The sequence below is a fragment of the Molossus molossus genome, unplaced genomic scaffold (genome assembly GCF_014108415.1).
Source record: "Molossus molossus isolate mMolMol1 unplaced genomic scaffold, mMolMol1.p scaffold_m16_p_5, whole genome shotgun sequence".
Lineage (NCBI taxonomy): Eukaryota > Metazoa > Chordata > Mammalia > Chiroptera > Molossidae > Molossus > Molossus molossus.
Genome location: NW_023425388.1, coordinates 57,842,555 through 57,860,472, shown reverse-complemented (window position 1 = coordinate 57,860,472; position 17,918 = coordinate 57,842,555). Strand labels below are relative to the sequence as shown.

Below are 17,918 nucleotides of genomic sequence, written 5' to 3'. Positions count from 1 at the left end.
CCAATCAGAGAAAGGCAAATACCACATGATCTGACTTATTTGTGGAATATAATGAACAAGGTGGGCTGATGAACAAAATAGCCCTAGAGATAGAAAGGAGTATGGTTCAGACTGACAGACCTTGCCCTGGCTGGTTTGGCTCAGTGGTTAAGGCATTGGCCTGCGGTCCAGAGAGACCCGGGTTAGGTTCCTGCTAAGGGCACGTACCTCGGTTGCAGTTTGTCCCCGGCCCTGGTTGGTTGTGCGGGTGGCAGCCACTCGATGTGTCCCTTTCATGTCGATGTTTCTCTTTCTCTCTCTCTATCTGAACAAAATATGGAAAAGTGTCCTCGGGTGAGGATAAAAAAAACAGACTGACAGACCTCAGAAGAGGGGAGCGGGGGTGGGGGGGAGGAATGGATGTGATAAACCACAGAACTTAAATGCATGTATGCAAAACCAATGGATATAGACAACAATAGCTGAGGGAGACGATGGGGAGGAGGGTGTCTAGGGGTAAAAAGGAGAGACATCTGTAACAAAAATAAATTAATAAAAATTGGGGGGAAAAAAGGTATAAAAGACATTACAATAAGCAAACACAACCCCTTATTACATGCAACTATTAAAGTTTTCAAAAATACATATTCCCTTAACTCAGGTCTTTTCTCATCATCCTAAAAACACGAGCATGTAACACAAATTTAAAAAGCAATGAATTGAGTGAGCGAATGTATTTCCCACTTGAAAAACAACATATCCTGTAAAAATAATAATCCTGACAATACTGTATCATTGCCCAATAACCCTATGTTAATTTGAGCACTTAATTTACAACTGTATTTTTAGCTTGTTTTTAAATTCACATATTACTCTTGTTCTCAACTTTTTTTTTTTTTTTTATCCTTACCCGAGGACATTTTTCCATTTTTTGTTCAGATAGAGTGGGAGGGAGAGAGAGGAAGAGAGAGAGAGAGAGAAACATCAATGTGAGAGAGACACATCGAGTGGTTGCCACCCACACGACTCCAACCGGGGCCGGGGACAAACTGCAACGGAGGTACATGCCCTTAGCGGGAACTGAACCTGGGTCTTTCAGGACCGCAGGCCAATGATCTAGCCGCTGAGCCAAACCGGCCAGGGCTCTTGTTCTCAACTTTTAGAATACAACTAACAAAAACATTTGAACTTGGAACAAATATTTACATTACACAAAACAAAACCACTAGAACCACCAGTGAACATGACCTGAGCTACTTTCCTTTCTGAGTAAACAACTATTTCTTTGGAAATCTCTTCCCGTTTCAATTTTGTGGAACCAAGGATAAATTACGTAAAGTCTACCAGCAATAGCAAAAGTAACAAGTTGTTCAAATATGTCCACTGGGGCAAGGGTAGCAAATAAAGGTTTACACCTACACACAATGCCCACTTTCCACTTGCTAAATTAAGAAATTACTCATAATTCAAAGTACCCTTCCAACCTCACCTCGAATATTTTGTCCAAGTAGCTAACATTAATTTGAGCTGCTTTAATTTGAATTTATAATGGATTAGAACACTGCTGGTGGAAGGCACTAGGGCCCAAATAATCTAATTAGAGGATCCCAACCCAGATGGTCAAATTTAAGTTTACTGAAAAAACATGGAGCCCTGGCCTGGTAGCTCAGTTGGTTAAAGTGTTGTCCCCATACACCAAGGTTCGGGTTCCATCCTGGGTCAGGGCACATAAAAGAATCAACCAATGAATGCATAAATAAATGGAACAACAAATTGATGTTCCTCTCTCTCTCTCTAAAAAAAGATCAATTTTAAAAAATGAAGGAAAAAAGAAAGGAACAGTTGGTAGAGACCCTTTCCCGTCCTAGGCACCACCAGGGGAAACGGGGGAGGCTGAGAGCCTTTGCTTCACTTCTTGAGCGTGGGGATAGCATTATGGTTGTAGAGAAGGATGTCCTAGTCCTAGGATATAAAGCTAAACGATTAAGGAGAGAAGCATCATGATTTGGCAACTTACTTTTTTGTTGTTTTTAATCCTCACCTGAGGATATTGTTTTCATTGATTTTATTTTTTTAGAGAGAGTGGAAAGAAGGCAGGGAGAGAGAGAGAGACAGAGAAACATCGATGTGAAAGAGACACATCGATTGGCTGCCTCCTGCACAATCCCGACCGGGGCCTGGGATGGAACCTGCAACCCAGGTATGTGCCCTTGACCGGGATTGAACCCAAGACCCTTCAGGCTTTGGGCCAGTGCTGTAACTGCTGAGCCAAACTGGCCAGGGCTTGGCAACTCACTTTTAAATGGTTTGACAGGGGGAAAAAAGTATATATTTGTTGGGGAGGAACAAACTCTCCTCCACCTTCCAGGCTCTTCTGGCTGGTCTAATAGTCAAATAGACATGAGATAAATTAGCAAGAGAAAGTAACCAGATTTAATAATACATATGTGTGGGAACCCCACATACATGAGAGAGTCACAAGAGGTTCAGAGACAGAAAGCAGACAGGAGTCTTGGGGGCTTCAGAAAGTCATGGCAGGATAATAACAAGAACAGACATTTAGTAAATAGAAGTTTCCTGCCCTATAAAGAGATCAAAAGAAGTTATCTCCGATAGAAGCTTATGATTCAAGTTTTTCTAGGTAGTTGGGGTGGCAGGGGTTGAGGTGGGATAAAAGTTTCTCTTGAGCCCGTGACTAAAGTTGCCTTTAGTTCCAAACAATCTGCATACCACAGAGATGCATCTTCGGGTGACTTGTTCTGGACCCCACGTTTTTCAGGTATTTATGTACATGGAGGGAAAGCGATAAAGCGAACATGACAAAATGGGAACAAGTGGTGAGTTCAGGTGAGTAGTATAAGCATGTTTGTTGTGTTACTCTTGCAACTTTTCTGTAGGTTTGAGGTTTTTCAGAGAAAAACGTTGGGGGAGAAAGTACGAGTAAAGACCCGCACAGCTCCACGGTGAGATGGCCTTCCATCCCCCTTGCCAGTGAGAACCCTGAAACCCCAGGGCTTTGCGAAGGAAACAGCTGGACTACTAGGGGCTGCTTTTTAAACAGCTTCCCAGTGTGGCCGGATTCCGCTAATTGTGGGACTATGTCAGACCACAAAGGGTGGACAGATTCCAGTTTGTCTGGTACTGAGAAAAAAATAGGCCCTATATCTTAGACAACCCTGATAAGGTACCTCCACGGACATGAGTAATGGTCAGACCCAGGGGATGAACCCGGGCAAAGAAAGCTGGACAATGGAGAGCCTGGAGCACCGTGACAAGGAAATTCTTCTCCTGAATTGCCTTTTCCTATTGAGATAAGATAGTACACAATGAAACGCCAGGCTCAGAAGCGCTGCCACCAGCCCCAGCGAGAGCAGCCTATGCTCCGGCTTGAGCACGTGCGTGCCTCTCGGCATCTGGGTGGTCTCTCTCTAGAGGGCTTGCTCCGCTCGCCACAGAGCCACAGACGGGTCAAAGTCATTGCACTCAGACCCAGAAGGCCTGGGGGCAAGTCCTGATCCCACCACCCTCCAGCTGTGAGACTGATCCCGTTATTCTTGCTCACAGGAAGAAATTTTACTCCTCTTCTACCTGCCTTGTTGATGGGCTACAAACTGCAGACCAACTACGAAAGGGCCCTGTCATCTCCTAAAGGCCATCGAGATACTGATTATTTTCATTACTTCCTAGACATGAAGCAATTCATTTGTAGCTTCCTCTAGTTTTAGGTCCCATTCCCCTGGATGTCTTTTAGGTCCTGAGTCCATTTTTATTAGGAGGTTGTATGAGTAAAGCCCCTTGCATTTCTGAGACAGCGGGACTGACATAACTTTGAGATGATGCTCCATCTCCTCCTGAGCAAGCAGAGCGGCGGAGGATGTTACCACTTTGATGTGCCTTAACTGGGAACTGGATCCCTGCAGGCAGTGGTGACTCACTCAGCTGTCCAGAGTGAGTGTCCTCGCTGAGTGAGCACGGGCAGGTCTCTACTGGAGTGCCACATGGAAGGGGAATCAAGCCTCCACCCAGTCCAGGACGGTGCCCTGGCTTCGCAGGGGCAGTACAGCAGAGCCCAGTGGACAGGGAGCAATGCCTTTGATTGGTGTTCAGGAGGAGAGGGTTGAGCTAGTGAGTATGTGTTCCAGAGCCAGAGTTTACTCCGTGCAAGGGAGAACTTTCCTTTTGCCCATCCAAGCTGCAGTGGTTGCTGGGAGCTCTCTAATACTAGAGTTATCCCATCACCCCTCCTCGAAGATGTTTTGGAGAAGATGCTTCATTAACCAGAGAGTTGGATCAGATGATGTGCCAGGGCTCTTCCAACATGAAGAATCTGAGCTATTTTTGTCTAGCAAAGAATTGCTTACTAGCCATGTGACCTTGGACATGTTTATTAGCTGTGTGAGCCTTAGTTTTCTCAGCTCTAAAATGAGATTATTAACATCTACCCTACTTCTTTCATAGGATCGTTTTAAGCAGCAGAGGGGTAAAAAAAATGATTCTCGGTAAAATCATCAATGTCCGCAGCTTTCGGTCCTCTGCCCACAGCTGCAGGTGACCAGGTGAATGCCTGGACTGGCTGTCCCCCAGATCAGAGCACTCAGTTGATTTCATAAGCCCTCTCCGTCGTGGGTATCCCTGTGCCCCTTTGTCTTCCCTATCCCTCCACCTTTACTCCCCTTCTTCCTTTCCCTGATGCTCATTCGGCTAGCATTCCTGAGCGGTCACTGTGTCCCCGACAGCCTGGCCCGGGACTGCCCGGTGTGGGGAAAGCACAGAGAAGTGTGAGCTGAGCAGTGCTCTCAGGGAGGTGTGCGCTGGGGGCTTCTGGGGTGGGGGGGGCCACTTCTTTGGCTGGGTCGAAGATGGAGGGGGAGGCCAGCCAGCGGAAGTGTTGGTCAGTGATGAGACGTCTCAGCCTGTCTGTGAAGAACAGATCATGGTTTTCCGAGTAGAGTTGACAAGGGGAGGGTGTGAACAAAAGGCATGGATGGGAGCCCTGCCCGTGGGCATTGTGCCCTGCCCTGGTCCTCACCCAGGCCTCCCTCCCGTCACCTCCCACACTCAGCTTCTCTTCAAGCATGAAGAGTTGAAAACTGGACACAGTTCTGGAAACACAGCTGCCTGCTCATTGGGGCCTGTGAAATGTCACCGTGAAATAAAGGCAGCGATTCTCAACCTTGGCTGTGTCCCAGCATCACCTGTGGTTTGCTTTTGGCTTTGTTTTCATTCGGGGTTCCTGGCCTCACCTTCATGCTTCTGACCAGTGAAACCGAGACAGAGCCCCTGACACTGGTATGATCTGCTTCGACAGATTTGGAGGCAGAAGTACTGTCACCCCATCTTTGTGTTTTCAGTTCCCCGCAAAAGGCTGCACATGTTTTATTGCAGGAAGCCCAGTATCCCCTAGTAAAGATCCCATCTAGCTTCAGTTTTCTGAGAACCCTAAAGGCTTTGGAGTTCCCAAAAGTGAAGAGGTGTGATGGGATTAGGTGGGATGAGTCGGCCTCCGTTCTGAGGGAGAGAGTGGACAATGGGCAGTCCACTACTTACCTTCCCTGTGCCTCCCTCTCCTCTCTGTGAAATGGGAGTAAAAACACCTCTCCCCTGACAAGACAGTGGTGAAGACTAAGGGAGCACAGAGAACATAACGGCACATAGTAAATGCTCAGAAGCTGGTGGCTATTGTTATGGAGGCAGCAAGGCCTGCCTTGTGGTTAGGGGTGCGGGCTCTGGACCCAGGCTGCCTCAGTCACAGCCTGGCAGCTACTCTATAACCTCCGTGCCTCAGTTTCCTTCTCTATACAATAGGGGTGATAATAAGTCCCACACAAAACTGTTATTAACCCTGGCTGGTATGGCTCAGTTGGTTGAGCATCACTGCATGTACCAAAAAGGTCGATTCCTGGTCAGGGCACATGCCCAGGTTTCAGGTTTGATCCCCAGTTGGGGTGCATACAGGAGGCAACTGATCATTGTTTCTCTCTCTCTCCCTTTCCCTGCCTCTCTCTTTAAAATCAATAAAAACATATTTAAAAAGAAAAACTGTTATTAAATGAATGAATAAATGCAAGGCACTTACATCAATGTTGGGCAAATAATACCAAAGAAATATGAGCAATTATCATTACTTCTGCTATGGTCTCTCACTGCCTCATGGTGTCACTGTGGGACACTGGTCATACCCTGTCCTCAGCTGGTGCCCACCAGCTGTTTCTAGCAGCCTTTCGGGCCAGGGGTGGCCCTTGGAGAAAGAATCACTGTCACCCCTTTGCTAACTGTTGCCAAGTACACCCTGACTTCGTTTCCTTAGCAGTTCACCTACACAGCCTCCTCCCAGAACACCAGCTGGGCCTGCAATGCTGAGTCAGCCCCAGTTCCAGCTCCACTAGCAAGTGGCGCCAGAATTTCCACTCTCCCACCTTCTTCCCCCAGAGAACCACCTGAGAAAACCACCCGAGGGTCCACGGCGTTCCTTTGGCCATCTTGGAGCCTACAGGGTCTGAGTACATCTCTTTCCCAGTGAGGCTACTCTTTGAAAGGAAGTTACCAGCCAGCCCCTGGGGTCCCCACACTCCACTTAGTTCAGAAGGTGGTCTGTCTTCTGTGGCCCCAAGCAATTGGCCCTCCTTAGGGAGATTCCCAAGAGGTGACCAGATGCCAACACGAATATTTGGGTGGGACCACTGCAGGCAATACTAAGGCACTTCATTGCTCCTTCGAGAAGAAAGTGGAATCCCACACATCTAATCTCTGCTTAGAAGTCATATTTGGTGTAATTTTTAAAACTCCACGCATGATTCTCATATGCAGCCATGGTAGAGTGTCACTGAAGTCAGAAGACTCACCGGGGCAAGTGGGAGGCTGTGTGCTTATTCCCTGGAGGCTGCCATCCCTCAGAACATCATGCTTCTAGAAAATTGGAGCTAAATTTGTCTTTAGAGATCAGCTGCCTCAGTTCCCAAATTCGTGTGCAGCAGGGTCCCGAGTGGTCTGCTTATTGTTCACATTCTCATTCTTGCTGATTCGGTAAGTCTGGTGGACAAGTAGAGAGGGAGCACTAACTATCGGGCCATGGGAAGGGACCAAGGGGAGGGTGTGGACAGAGTGGTTGGGGGCTGCCCACACAGCCGTACCCAACTAGGGGGTTCTGAAAGGCAAGGGTGGCACCTCAGGTGAGATCAGATGTCAGGGAGTTGTCGTCAGTAGCTGAGAACAAAATACAGTTCTCAAAGTTACATCTCAAACCTCTTGCCAAATAATATATCCCCTATCTGGATATTTGGGCATATTTTCAGATGGAATCAAATGTATTATCCGAAGCAGGAACCCCAACATCAGAGCTCTCCGTGGGAGCCGGTGACTCTCTGGGAATACAAGCCAGGAAGACGACTGCTGCCAATGGTCTATGAGGAAAGCCTTCGGCTTTGATGACCTCATGGCTCTTTTCTGTCGCCGGTGACTGGACACTCCCTTCCCCTCTGCCCACCTCCACCCACAGGATATCAGACAGATGACCACATGAGCACAGGGGAAAAGTGTTCCCATCGATAACGCAAATTCTCACATGCTACTGCCACCAGCCTCATCTCCCCAGAGTCAGGTGATGTCAGGCTGAGCCCGCCTGAGGTTAACAGGAGCTGTCTCCCTGGAGACGCAGGGATTTTTTTTAAGTTGCATAAGGGCAAATGCTTGAGCATGCCTTGAATTCTTTGTGTAGAAAGAAACCTGTAGACCGACAGCTCAAGTCGCAATTGCCCCTGGCTCTGCATGTGTTTTCTCTGAGCAGTGTTCCCTGAGAGGTGAAGGAATGTTTCTGTCTTTCCCCGAGGAGTCAGCTCATCAGCCTGTCCAGCCATAAAGAAGGGAACTGCTGAATCAAGCTGGGCTTAAATGCTCTCCTCCAGAGCCCACACCTCAGAAGGTCTGTCTCCCACCTCTCTGCTTTCCATCAGTGACCTCAGGTGTCTCCTTAGTCTCACGAACTCCGTAATAAAGAACTCAGGTTGTGGAGCCTAAACCTCCTGGGTGTCTCGATTCCCAACATGCCAAAAGATCCCCCCAAAAGTCCTTTCCCCACATTGTCATGCTCTCAAACCTCTGACCTCTCCTCAACCCTCCCAGCCTCCCACTTGGCTAAATATTTGGGAGCTGAAACAATAGCCTTACTGAAGCGGTGGTGGGCAATTACTGGGAAGTCATGTGACTGTCCAAATTGAACCAATTTGTCAAAGACCATTTTCCTTTCACTCATCACCTCCCCCACACCCCACGATAAGATAGGGTCCCTAGAGTACAATAATCCTTTCCTGAGATACAATGAGGGACTCCTGAGAAAAGAAACAAATGTGAGGCTAATTTTGGCTTTTCTGGGACTGAAGAAAAGCAGGCAGGCCTGGTCCAGCTCGAGGAAGCCAGGGTGGGCCTGGTTTCTTTGCTCCAGGGTATCTGCTTAGATCACCAGGGATTTGGAGAACAATGCAAGGCTGGGAACAGAGTTCTGGCCCTGGCTGCACGGTGTGAGCCTCATCCAGGCTCTGAGAATCTCCAAAATGACAGCCCATGGCTTGAGACTTGAAATTTTTATTTTTTTTAACTGTCAACTCCTCACCACTCCTCCTCAACTAAATGATTATTTTATTTAAAAATTTTTAATTTTATTTTAAATCACAGTTGATATACAATATTATATTAGTTTCTAGTGTACAACCTGTGATTAGACATTTATATAATTTACATGCAAAGTGATTACCCTGACAAGTCTAGTACCCATCTGACACCATACATAGTTATTAAAATATTATTGACTGTATTCCCTATGCCGTATTTTCCATCTACCAATCTGTACTTCCTTATCCCTTCACATTTTCCACCCAGTCCCCCAAGCTGCCTTCTACCAGGCAACCATCAAAATGTCCTCTGTATTTATGAGGCTGTTTTTGTTCTGCTTCCTCATTTATTTTGGTTTTCAGATTCCACATATAAGTAAAATCATGGGCATTTGTCTTTGTCTGACTTATTTCACTCAGCACAATACCCTCTAGGTCCCCATGTTGTTGCAGATGGTAAGATTTTATTTTATTTTTTTTATGGCTGAGTTATGTTCCACTGTATAGATGCCCCACTTCTTCTTTATCCATTCATCTATTGATGGACACTTCCATTGCTTCCGTATCTTGGCTGTTGTAAATAATGCTGCAGTGATGGATGTACAAGTCTTTTCAAAGTAGTGTTTTGGGTTTCTTCGGACAAATACCAGAACGGAATTGCTGGGTTCTTCTTTGTCTCATGGTATAGCTTTTGTTTTAGAGTCTATTTTGTCTGATATAAATACCCCAGCTTTTTTTTCTCTTTTTCCCTTTATTTTTTTGTTCTTGCTGTTTTTATTCTTGTTTTTTTTTTCCAGCTTTTTTTTTTTTTTCATTTTAATTTTTATGAAATATCTTTTCCCATCTCTTTGCTTTCAGTCTCTGTGTGTCTTTCTATCTAAAGTGTCTCTTGCTGGCAGCATATGTAAGGGTCTTGTTTTGTTATCCACTCAGCCACCACATGTCTTTTCACTGGGCCATTTAACCATTTGTACTTAAATTAACTGTTGATAGATATATATTTACTGCCATTTTATTATTCATATTTTTTACCCCCCCCCTTCCTTTTCTTAAAGAAGACCCTTTAACATTTCTTATAATACTGGATTAGTGATGATAGACTCCTTTAGCTTTTTGTGGTCTGGGAAGGTCTTCATCTGTTCTTTTATTCAAAATGATAGCTTTGCCCTGGCCAGTTTGGCTCAGCGGTTAGAGCGTCGGCCTGCGGTACAGAGAGACCCGGGTTCGGTTCCCGCTACGGGCACGTACCTCGGTTGCAGTTTGTCCCCGGCCCTGGTTGGTCGTGCAGGTGGCAACCACTCGATGTGTCCCTTCACATCGATGTTTCTCTCTCTCTCTCTTCCTCTCTCTCCCTCCCGCTCTGTCTGAACAGAAAAATGGAAAAATGTCCTCGGGTGAGGATAAAAAAAAAACAAAAAAACAAAATGATAGCTTTGCTGGGTAAAGGAATCTTGGTTGTAGGTCCTTGCTTTTTATCACTTTGAATATTTCATGCAAATCTCTTTTGACCTGCAGTTTCTGTTGAGAAATTAGCTGACATTCTTATGGACATTCCCTTGCAGGTAACTAACTGCTTTTCTCTTGCTGCTTTTAAGATTCTTTATTTAGCCCTGGCTGGTTTGGCTCAGCAGTTAGAGTGTTGGCCTGTGCACCAAAGTGTCATGGGTTAGAGTCTGGTCAAAGGCACGAACCTAGGTTGCAGTTTTGATCCATAGCCTTGGTTGGGGTCATGCGGGAGGCAACCAATTAATGTGTCTCTCTCACATTGATGTTTTTTCCTCTCTCTCTTCCTCCCTTACTTCCACTACATCTAAAAATCAATGGAAAGCCAGGCCGGTGCGGCTCAGTGAATTGAGTGTCATCCCACGCACCAAGAGGTCACAGATTTGATTCCTGATCAGGGCACATGCCTGGTTTCAGGCTCGATCCCCAATAGGGGGCGTACAGGAGGCAGCTGATTGATGTGTCTCTCTCATCGATATTTCTATGTCTCTCTCTCCTTCTCCCTTCCCCCTCTCTAAAATCAATAAAAACATATTTTTAAAAATTAATGGGAAAATGTCCTCAGGTGAGGATTAACAACCACCACAACAAAGATTATTTCTTTATCTTTAACCTTTGGCATGTTAGTTATGATGTGTCTTGGTGTGGGCCTCTTCGGGTTCATCTTGTTTGGGATTCTCTGTGATTCCTGGACTTGTATTCCTATTCACCAGGTAGAAAAGTTTTCAGTCATTATTTTTTCAAACAGCTTTTCCTTGCTCTCTCTCTTCTTGCTCCTGGCACCCTCATGATGTGAATGTTGGTATGCTTGAAGTTGTCCCAGAAGCTCCTTAAACTCTCATTTTCTTTAATGCTGCTTTCTTTTTACTGTTCTGATTGTGTGCTTTCTGCTTCCTTACCTCCCAAGTCGCTGATTTGATCCTCTACTTCATGTACTCTACTGTTGATTCCCTGTAGCATAGTCTTCATTACAGTTATTGTATTCTTCATTTCTGACTGGTTATTTTTTATGTTTTCTATTTCCATTTTTATGTTTCCTGTCTCTTTGTTGAAGTTCTCACTAAGGTTCTCTACTCTTCCCCTAAGTTCATTGAGCATCCTTATAACCAGAGTTTTGAACCCTGCATCTGATAGATTGTCGTCTCCATTTTGTCTAGTTCTTTTCCTGGAGTTTTGTTCTGTTCTTTCATTTTGGACATGTTTCTTTGTCTCCTCATTTTGGCTGCCTCCCTGTGTTTGTTTCTATGTATGATATAGAGATGTTGTGTCTCCCAGGCATGGTAGAGTGGCCTTATGTTGTAGATGTCCTGTAGGGCTCAGTGGCAAAGCCTCCCTGGTCACTCTAGCTGGGTGCTCCAGGTATGTTCCCATGTAGGCTGCGTATACCCTCCTGTTATAGTTGAGTCTTGAGTGCTTTAGGCACATCAATGAGAGGGATTGACCACCTCCCCCTAGGCAGATCGGCTGCAAGAACTGGCTGTGACCACAGCAAAGGATATGCTATTCAGGGGCCAACCCCACAAAGCAAGACTTGCTTCATTCATACTCTGGTGCTTGCTGAGTCTGCCCCTTGAGTGTGTCACTCATAGAGGTGGTTGGGTGCTTCAGCATTATCTGAAGCTATACACCAGCTGCACTGGCTCTGGGGCCTCCCAGGAGATGCAGGCCAAAGTCACCATCTGTGCCCTGCCCAGGACTTCCCAACAAGAGCTACAAAGCAATCTGCACATGGCTGCTACTTGTACTGGCTTGGAGGGGCCCAGGAGAGGCCAGTCTGTGAACCAAGGCTGGCTGCTGCTAGTGCCAGGCCGGGGGCCACTCAGCAAGAGGTATAGGATGTGCTGAGGCCAAATGGTTCTTATTTGTGATTTGTGAACTTTGAGAGATTTTAGAAAAGTTCACAGCATGAGCCAAGACAGGTTATTTGTATGAAAGAGCCACTGGAAATGGCTTGGGTGGTGTGGGGTCTCAGGGAATCTTCAGGGTGAAGAAAAACAGTGTTAGTCAGATCTAGCACCTGCCTGATGGCTCTATGGGGAAGGATGGCTCTGGGAGAAAGCTGCCCCTCGAGCCCTCATCCTGAGCCCACAGTTCAGTCCCCGCCCCCCCCCCCCCCCCCCACTCCTCCATGTACCTGGCCTTTCGAGCTGCTGTCCCAGCACTGGAGCTCTGAGCAAGTGAGTCTAAGTCTGTGCATAGGCCCTTTAAGAGGAATGCCTGGGCCTGGCCGGTGTGGCTCAGTGGATTGAGCATCATCCCATGGACAGAGAGGTCCCGGTTTGATTCCTGGTCAGGGCACATGTCCAGGATGTGGGCTCGATCCCCAGTAGGGAGCATGCAGGAGGCAGCTGATCAATGTTTCTCTCTCACATTGATGTTTCTATATCTCTCTCCCTAAAAAATAAATAAAAACATTTAAAAAAATACTAGCTTTTTATTTAAAAAAAAAAAAAGAGGAATGCCTGAGACTCCAACAGCCCTTTGTCTCTCTCTGTCGCAATACCCACTGGTTTTCAAAGCCAGACATTATGGGGACTCCTCTTCCTGGCACTGGAACCCTGGCTGGGGGGCTTGGCTTCGGGCTGGGACCCCTGGCTCCTCAGACGGGACCTCCACAGCTAAGATACCCCGCCTGGAGTGGGACCAGCCCATTCTGTGTCTCCACCCCTCCTACCAGTATTGACATGGCTTCTTTTTTATATTCTTAGTTATAGGACTTCTGTTCAGCTAGATTTCAGATGGTCTGAAGGATGGTTGTTCTGTAGTTTACTTGTAATTTTGATGTGGTTGTGGAAGGAGGTGTGTACTGCATTTACTTACTCCGCCATCTTTACCAGAAGCCACCCAACTAAATTATCAATGAATTAAGACACAGGGGACTCCTTACAGACCCAGCAATGGTCCTCTCTGGGGCTCTGTAAAGCCCCTAAAGTTTTAGGCTTATGTTGGTATGCTTCTGCGATGTTTTCTGGGGTGAGAGTCCTTGGTTTTTCTCTAATTATCAAAGGGATCTGTCATCCAAAAAGACATGCCCCTCTAGGAAGTACTTTTCAAGAATTGGGGTTCACAAGCTTTGAAGCCCAGTCCCAGTTCTGATGCCAACAGGGTGTTTGGGCTGGTGCTCAGACCTGAGCCTCTCTCTGCTGAGAGCTGTAAATCATGAAGGATTAAGTGATGTCAGCCTTGATGGAACATTTCAATCACCTGCGGGAGCCTTTAAAAAAATATCTAAGCAGGAGCCCCACCCTCAGATTCTTATTCAGTTGGTCTGGGTAAGGCAGGGAAATGGTATTTTTACAAGCTCCCCTGGGGGGGGTATTGTATAGTCAAGGTGAAAAATCGGGATGGGGTAATCCTGAGCTCTCCCGAAGAGCTGGGCTGGACATTCCACATTCCACAGTGGTACCATGTGGCCACTCCAACTTTTATTTATTTATTTTTTTAATTTTTTTTTTCCTTTGCCAATTTTAGAGAGAGAGGAAGGGAGAGAGAGAGAGAGAGAAGCATCGATGAGAGAGAACATCGATTGGCTGCCGCCTGCATGCCCCCCACTGGAGATCTGGCCCACAGCCTGGGCATGTGCCCTGACCGGGAATCAAACTGGCAACCTCTTGGTGCATGGGTCGATGCTCAACCACTGAGCCACACGAGCCGGACCCACTCCAACTTTTAGATCCAAGGCCGCGAAAGACCAGAGCAGACAGCACTATTGGTCAAGTCCCTTTTATTTATTTTGCTTTTATTACTCAAAAAGCTTCATTTTTTAATTTAGCTTTCTGACGCTGGGCTTGTGCCTTCAATACTTCACAACAACTTTCTGCTCCTCGATAAGGAAAGCACACTTGATCCTGTCTCGGACACATTTGGCACACGTGAATCCATCATAGGCCCTGCTGCCATGTGTTTTCGTTTTAGACAACCTCATTAGAACGTAAGGTCTCATGGCACGAACTCCATGAAGTTGGCCTGGGCACATACCACATGCAGACTTTGGTGTTTTTTCAACCTTCTTGGTATAAAGGTAAATGATTCTATTACCAGGGGTTTGAGACAGCCTCGTTTTGTTAGAGGCTGTGTTGTAAGACAGCCTCCGATGGTATGTCAAACGCTGGACCATTGTGAATGCCTGAAGTCACCACCCCCAGAAGAGGGAAGTCCCTTATTTGAAAGTGGCAGGCCCGCTGGGGAGCAATGTACTCCAGGCATACAGCAAGGCCGAGCAAACAGGTGTCCAAGCATCCAGTCCCCAGGCCAGTGGCCCTGGCTTAATGGCACACAGCACTGGAAGAAACCGAGGTAATTACTGCAGAGCAAAATAACACTTTTGCTCAAAGTAACACTTCAGCTTTCACCTAATGGGGTTTTGGAGTTCAGTAAGTATCTGTTCATTTCTTCTGTACTTAATAACGACGTGTTCAAGCCCCAGAGGAGCAGGTTAGTACTATGCACAGAGGAGGAAAGGACAGGTGGGAAGTTTGCGACTTGCCCTGGTCACACAGCACAGTAACAGCAGAGGCTGTGTCATGGAAACTGAAGCCCTTGTTTTCCTGCAGGAAAATTCCTTCCTTTGCATCATGACTTAGCTACTTAGAAGCAACAGGTCTCAGCTGCAGTGACCTCCACTGAGAACAGGGGTACATCTCTCTGAGGTGCTCCTGTCCCCTCCACGCTCCAGGACAAAGACACAGCCCACTCTGGGCAATACTTTTCTAGTAGGCAAGCTCTGCAGCTGTGCTTTGGCACCTCAGTAGCTCTCCCATGTTCACCTAGTTTTTTTGGGGGGGAGGTTGTTTGGTTTTTTTGAGACAGGCCAGTAAGCCAAGACAAGTGGAATAGGGAAATTGAGACAAATAGCTGAACAAACGGACCAAGCAATTTATGGCCAGATACAGAAGGTCACCTCCCTAGAGATAACATCTAGGCTTCAGTTGTATTTCAGCTCCAGACCCAGAAAAGCAGCAAAACCAGGTGGGTGATGTCAGGACCAGCTACAATAACTAATGACACACTGCCCTGGCACCAACCAGTCAGAGACCACAACCCTGAAAGAACACACCTAGAAAATGGAGAATAATCTGCTGAGACCTCCCCTAAGATTCCTGCCTGCAAAAGAGAGATGAAAAGCTCAAGGTAAAGGACCCCGCACTGTGCTCTCTTTCTGGGGAGCAGCCTGTGCCATTCCCTTTCCCCTCTTCTTTCCTCTCTTTTTGCCCCACAGGCATGCATCTCCTAAACTCTAAGGGACCCCAAGAGGCTTGCAACCAGGGAAGCAATGGGCAGCAGCAGCTCATCCCAGGCTAATCCTCGGAACCTGTCCCCAAGGCCCCCTTTTCTTTAACTTCCCAGAGAGCCAAGGCAGCCCAGCCCAGGCTCTCCTGTTGCTTTTTCTACCCTAAGCCCTTCCTTGTTTCACTGTCCCCAGCTTTATTTATTTTTTTATTTTATTTTTTTAAATTCTCACCCTAGGACATTTTTTTTTTTTTATGAATTTTTATTTATTTTTTTTGTTACAGATATTTTACCTTTTTACCCCATTGGCGCCCCCCACCCCACCCCACCTCCGCCCCGTCCCCGGCTTAGTTGTCCATGTCCATTGGTCATGCACACATGCATATAAGTTCTGTGGTTTATCTCTTCCCACCCCCCTACCCCCCCATCCCCTCTTCTGAGGGATGTCAGTCTGTGCCCCACTTCCATGTGTCTGGGTCTACTGTATTCCTCAGACTGTTATGTTCATTATATTCCATATATAAGTGAGATCATGTGGTATTTGTCTTTTTCTGCTTGGCTTCTTTCACTTAGGATAATACTTTCCAGGTCCCTCCATGTCGTCTCAAAGGATAAGAGATCTTTCTTTCTTACCACTGCATAGTACTCCATTGTGTATATGTACCACTGCTTTTTTATTCATTTGTCTACTGGTGGACACTTGGGCTGTTTCCAGATCTTAGCTATTGTAAATAGTGCTGCTATGAACATGGAGGTACATACATTCTTCCTGATTGGTGTTTCAGGCTTCTTAGGGTATATTCCCAGCAGTGGGATCACTGGGTCAAATGGAAGTTCAATTTTTAATTTTTTGAGGTAGCACCATATTGTTTTCCATAGCTGCGGCACCAGTCTGTATTCCCACCAGCAGTGTACTAGAGTCCCCTTTTCTCCACACCCTCGCCAACACTTGTTGTTTGATGATTTGTTGATGGCGGCCATTCTGACAGGTGTGAGGTGATACCTCATTGTTGTTTTAATTTGCATCTCTCTGATGATTAGTGATGTTGAGCATTTCTTCATATGTCTTTTGGCCATTTGTATGTCCTGTTTGGAGAGGTGTCTATTCAGCTCCTCTGCCCATTTTTTAATTGGGTTCTTTGTCTTCCTTTTGTGGAGTTGTATGAGCACTCTATATATATTGGAGATTAACCCCTTATCTGATACATCATTGGCAATTATGCTCTCCCATACAGTGGATTGCCTTTCCATTTTGATGATTGTGTCTTTTGCTGTGCAGAAGCTTTTGAGTTTGATATAGTCCCATGTGTTCATTTTCTCCTTTATTTCTGCTGCCTTAGGTGATGTATCAGTGAAAATTCTGCTGTGTGTGATGTCCGAAATTTTGTTGCCTACATTTTCTTCTAGGATTTTTATGGATTCACGGGTCACATTTAAGTCTTTTATCCATTTCGAGTTTATTTTTGTGTATGGTGTAAGTTGATGGTCTAGTTTCCTAGGACATTTTTGTATTCATCTTCAGATAGAGTGGGAGGGAGAGAGGGAGAAAGAGAGAGAAACATCGATGTGAGAGAGAAATATCCACCGGCTGCCACCCGCATGACCCCATCCGGGGCCGGGACAAACTGCAACCAAGGTATGTGCCCTTAGTGGGAACCAAACCTGGGACTTTCCAGTCCTCCAGCTGATGCCCTAACCACTGAGCAAAACCAGCCAGGGCCCCAGCTTTAATAAATGTACTTTCAAAATCACCTGGACTTGCATTAGGAAATCTTTTCTTCACGAAGTCAAGAACCCACTCACTATGAGCTTGGCCCTACGTGGACCCACTCAGGTCAGGTCCCGTGAGTGTCTGGTAACACTCACCTCTTGTCCCACTGGTTTTCCCTGCCCTGTGTTAGGCATGAGCTATCTCAGCTGTCCCCAGTTGTACCATTCCATCGGAAAGGCAAAATAGCAGGAAAGCTCCCACCAGGGGGTGGAACAGATGATGAGAAGGAAAAATGTTAGGCTTGCAGTTGTCCTGTGGGTCAGTAGAACAGCTGCAGATGTACATTAACCATAAGGAGTCAAAGTGGAAATTCCTGCTGGCTCCTCCATACATATTTATGGCTTTCTGTTTACAAAGAGTGAGAAAACTATTTTCATCCAAATCCACTACATCATGTCAATTTCTTTTTAACTTTGCTCAGTGGAAAATCCTTTTTGAAGCCTTGCTGTTGTTTTCCTACCCCTGCCCACTCAGCTCTAAATTCATTAGCAGCCACAGAAATTGCGTTCAGAAACCGTACATCCCATAGACATGTAGCAAGCAAAGAGTATGCCCACCCCAGCAAAGTGGCTTTGTGTGGCTTTGCTCCGAAGGTCCCAGCTGACACTTCCCTTTCAGGAAACTATAAACTCTCTACCGAGGAAGGTTATTTGGCTGGTGTGGCTCAATTGGTTAAGCATCATCCTGTACACTGAAAGGTCATTGGTTCGATTCCCAGTCAGGGCACATAACCAGGTTTCGGCTTCAATCCCCAGTCATGGCATGTGTGGGAGGCAACCTATCGATGTTTCTTTCTCACATCCATGTTTCTCTCTCCCTTTCTCTCTAAAAAA

At 46.2% G+C, this 17,918-nt stretch overlaps 1 protein-coding gene across 1 annotated transcript; it reads right to left on the bottom strand.

The window, feature by feature from the left end:
- Positions 1-13,881: 13,881 nt before the first annotated feature.
- On the bottom strand, positions 13,882-14,202 carry LOC118617720 (60S ribosomal protein L34-like). Its single transcript, XM_036243698.1, has one exon. It carries the CDS (start codon positions 14,200-14,202, stop codon positions 13,882-13,884), a length of 321 nt encoding a protein of 106 aa, XP_036099591.1.
- Between the last annotated feature and the right edge of the window lie 3,716 nt (positions 14,203-17,918).

What these genes read in the sequence shown, in the direction of transcription:
- LOC118617720 (XM_036243698.1), bottom strand. Translation starts at nt 14,202, where the DNA reads ATGGTCCAGCGTTTGACATACCATCGGAGGCTGTCTTACAACACAGCC.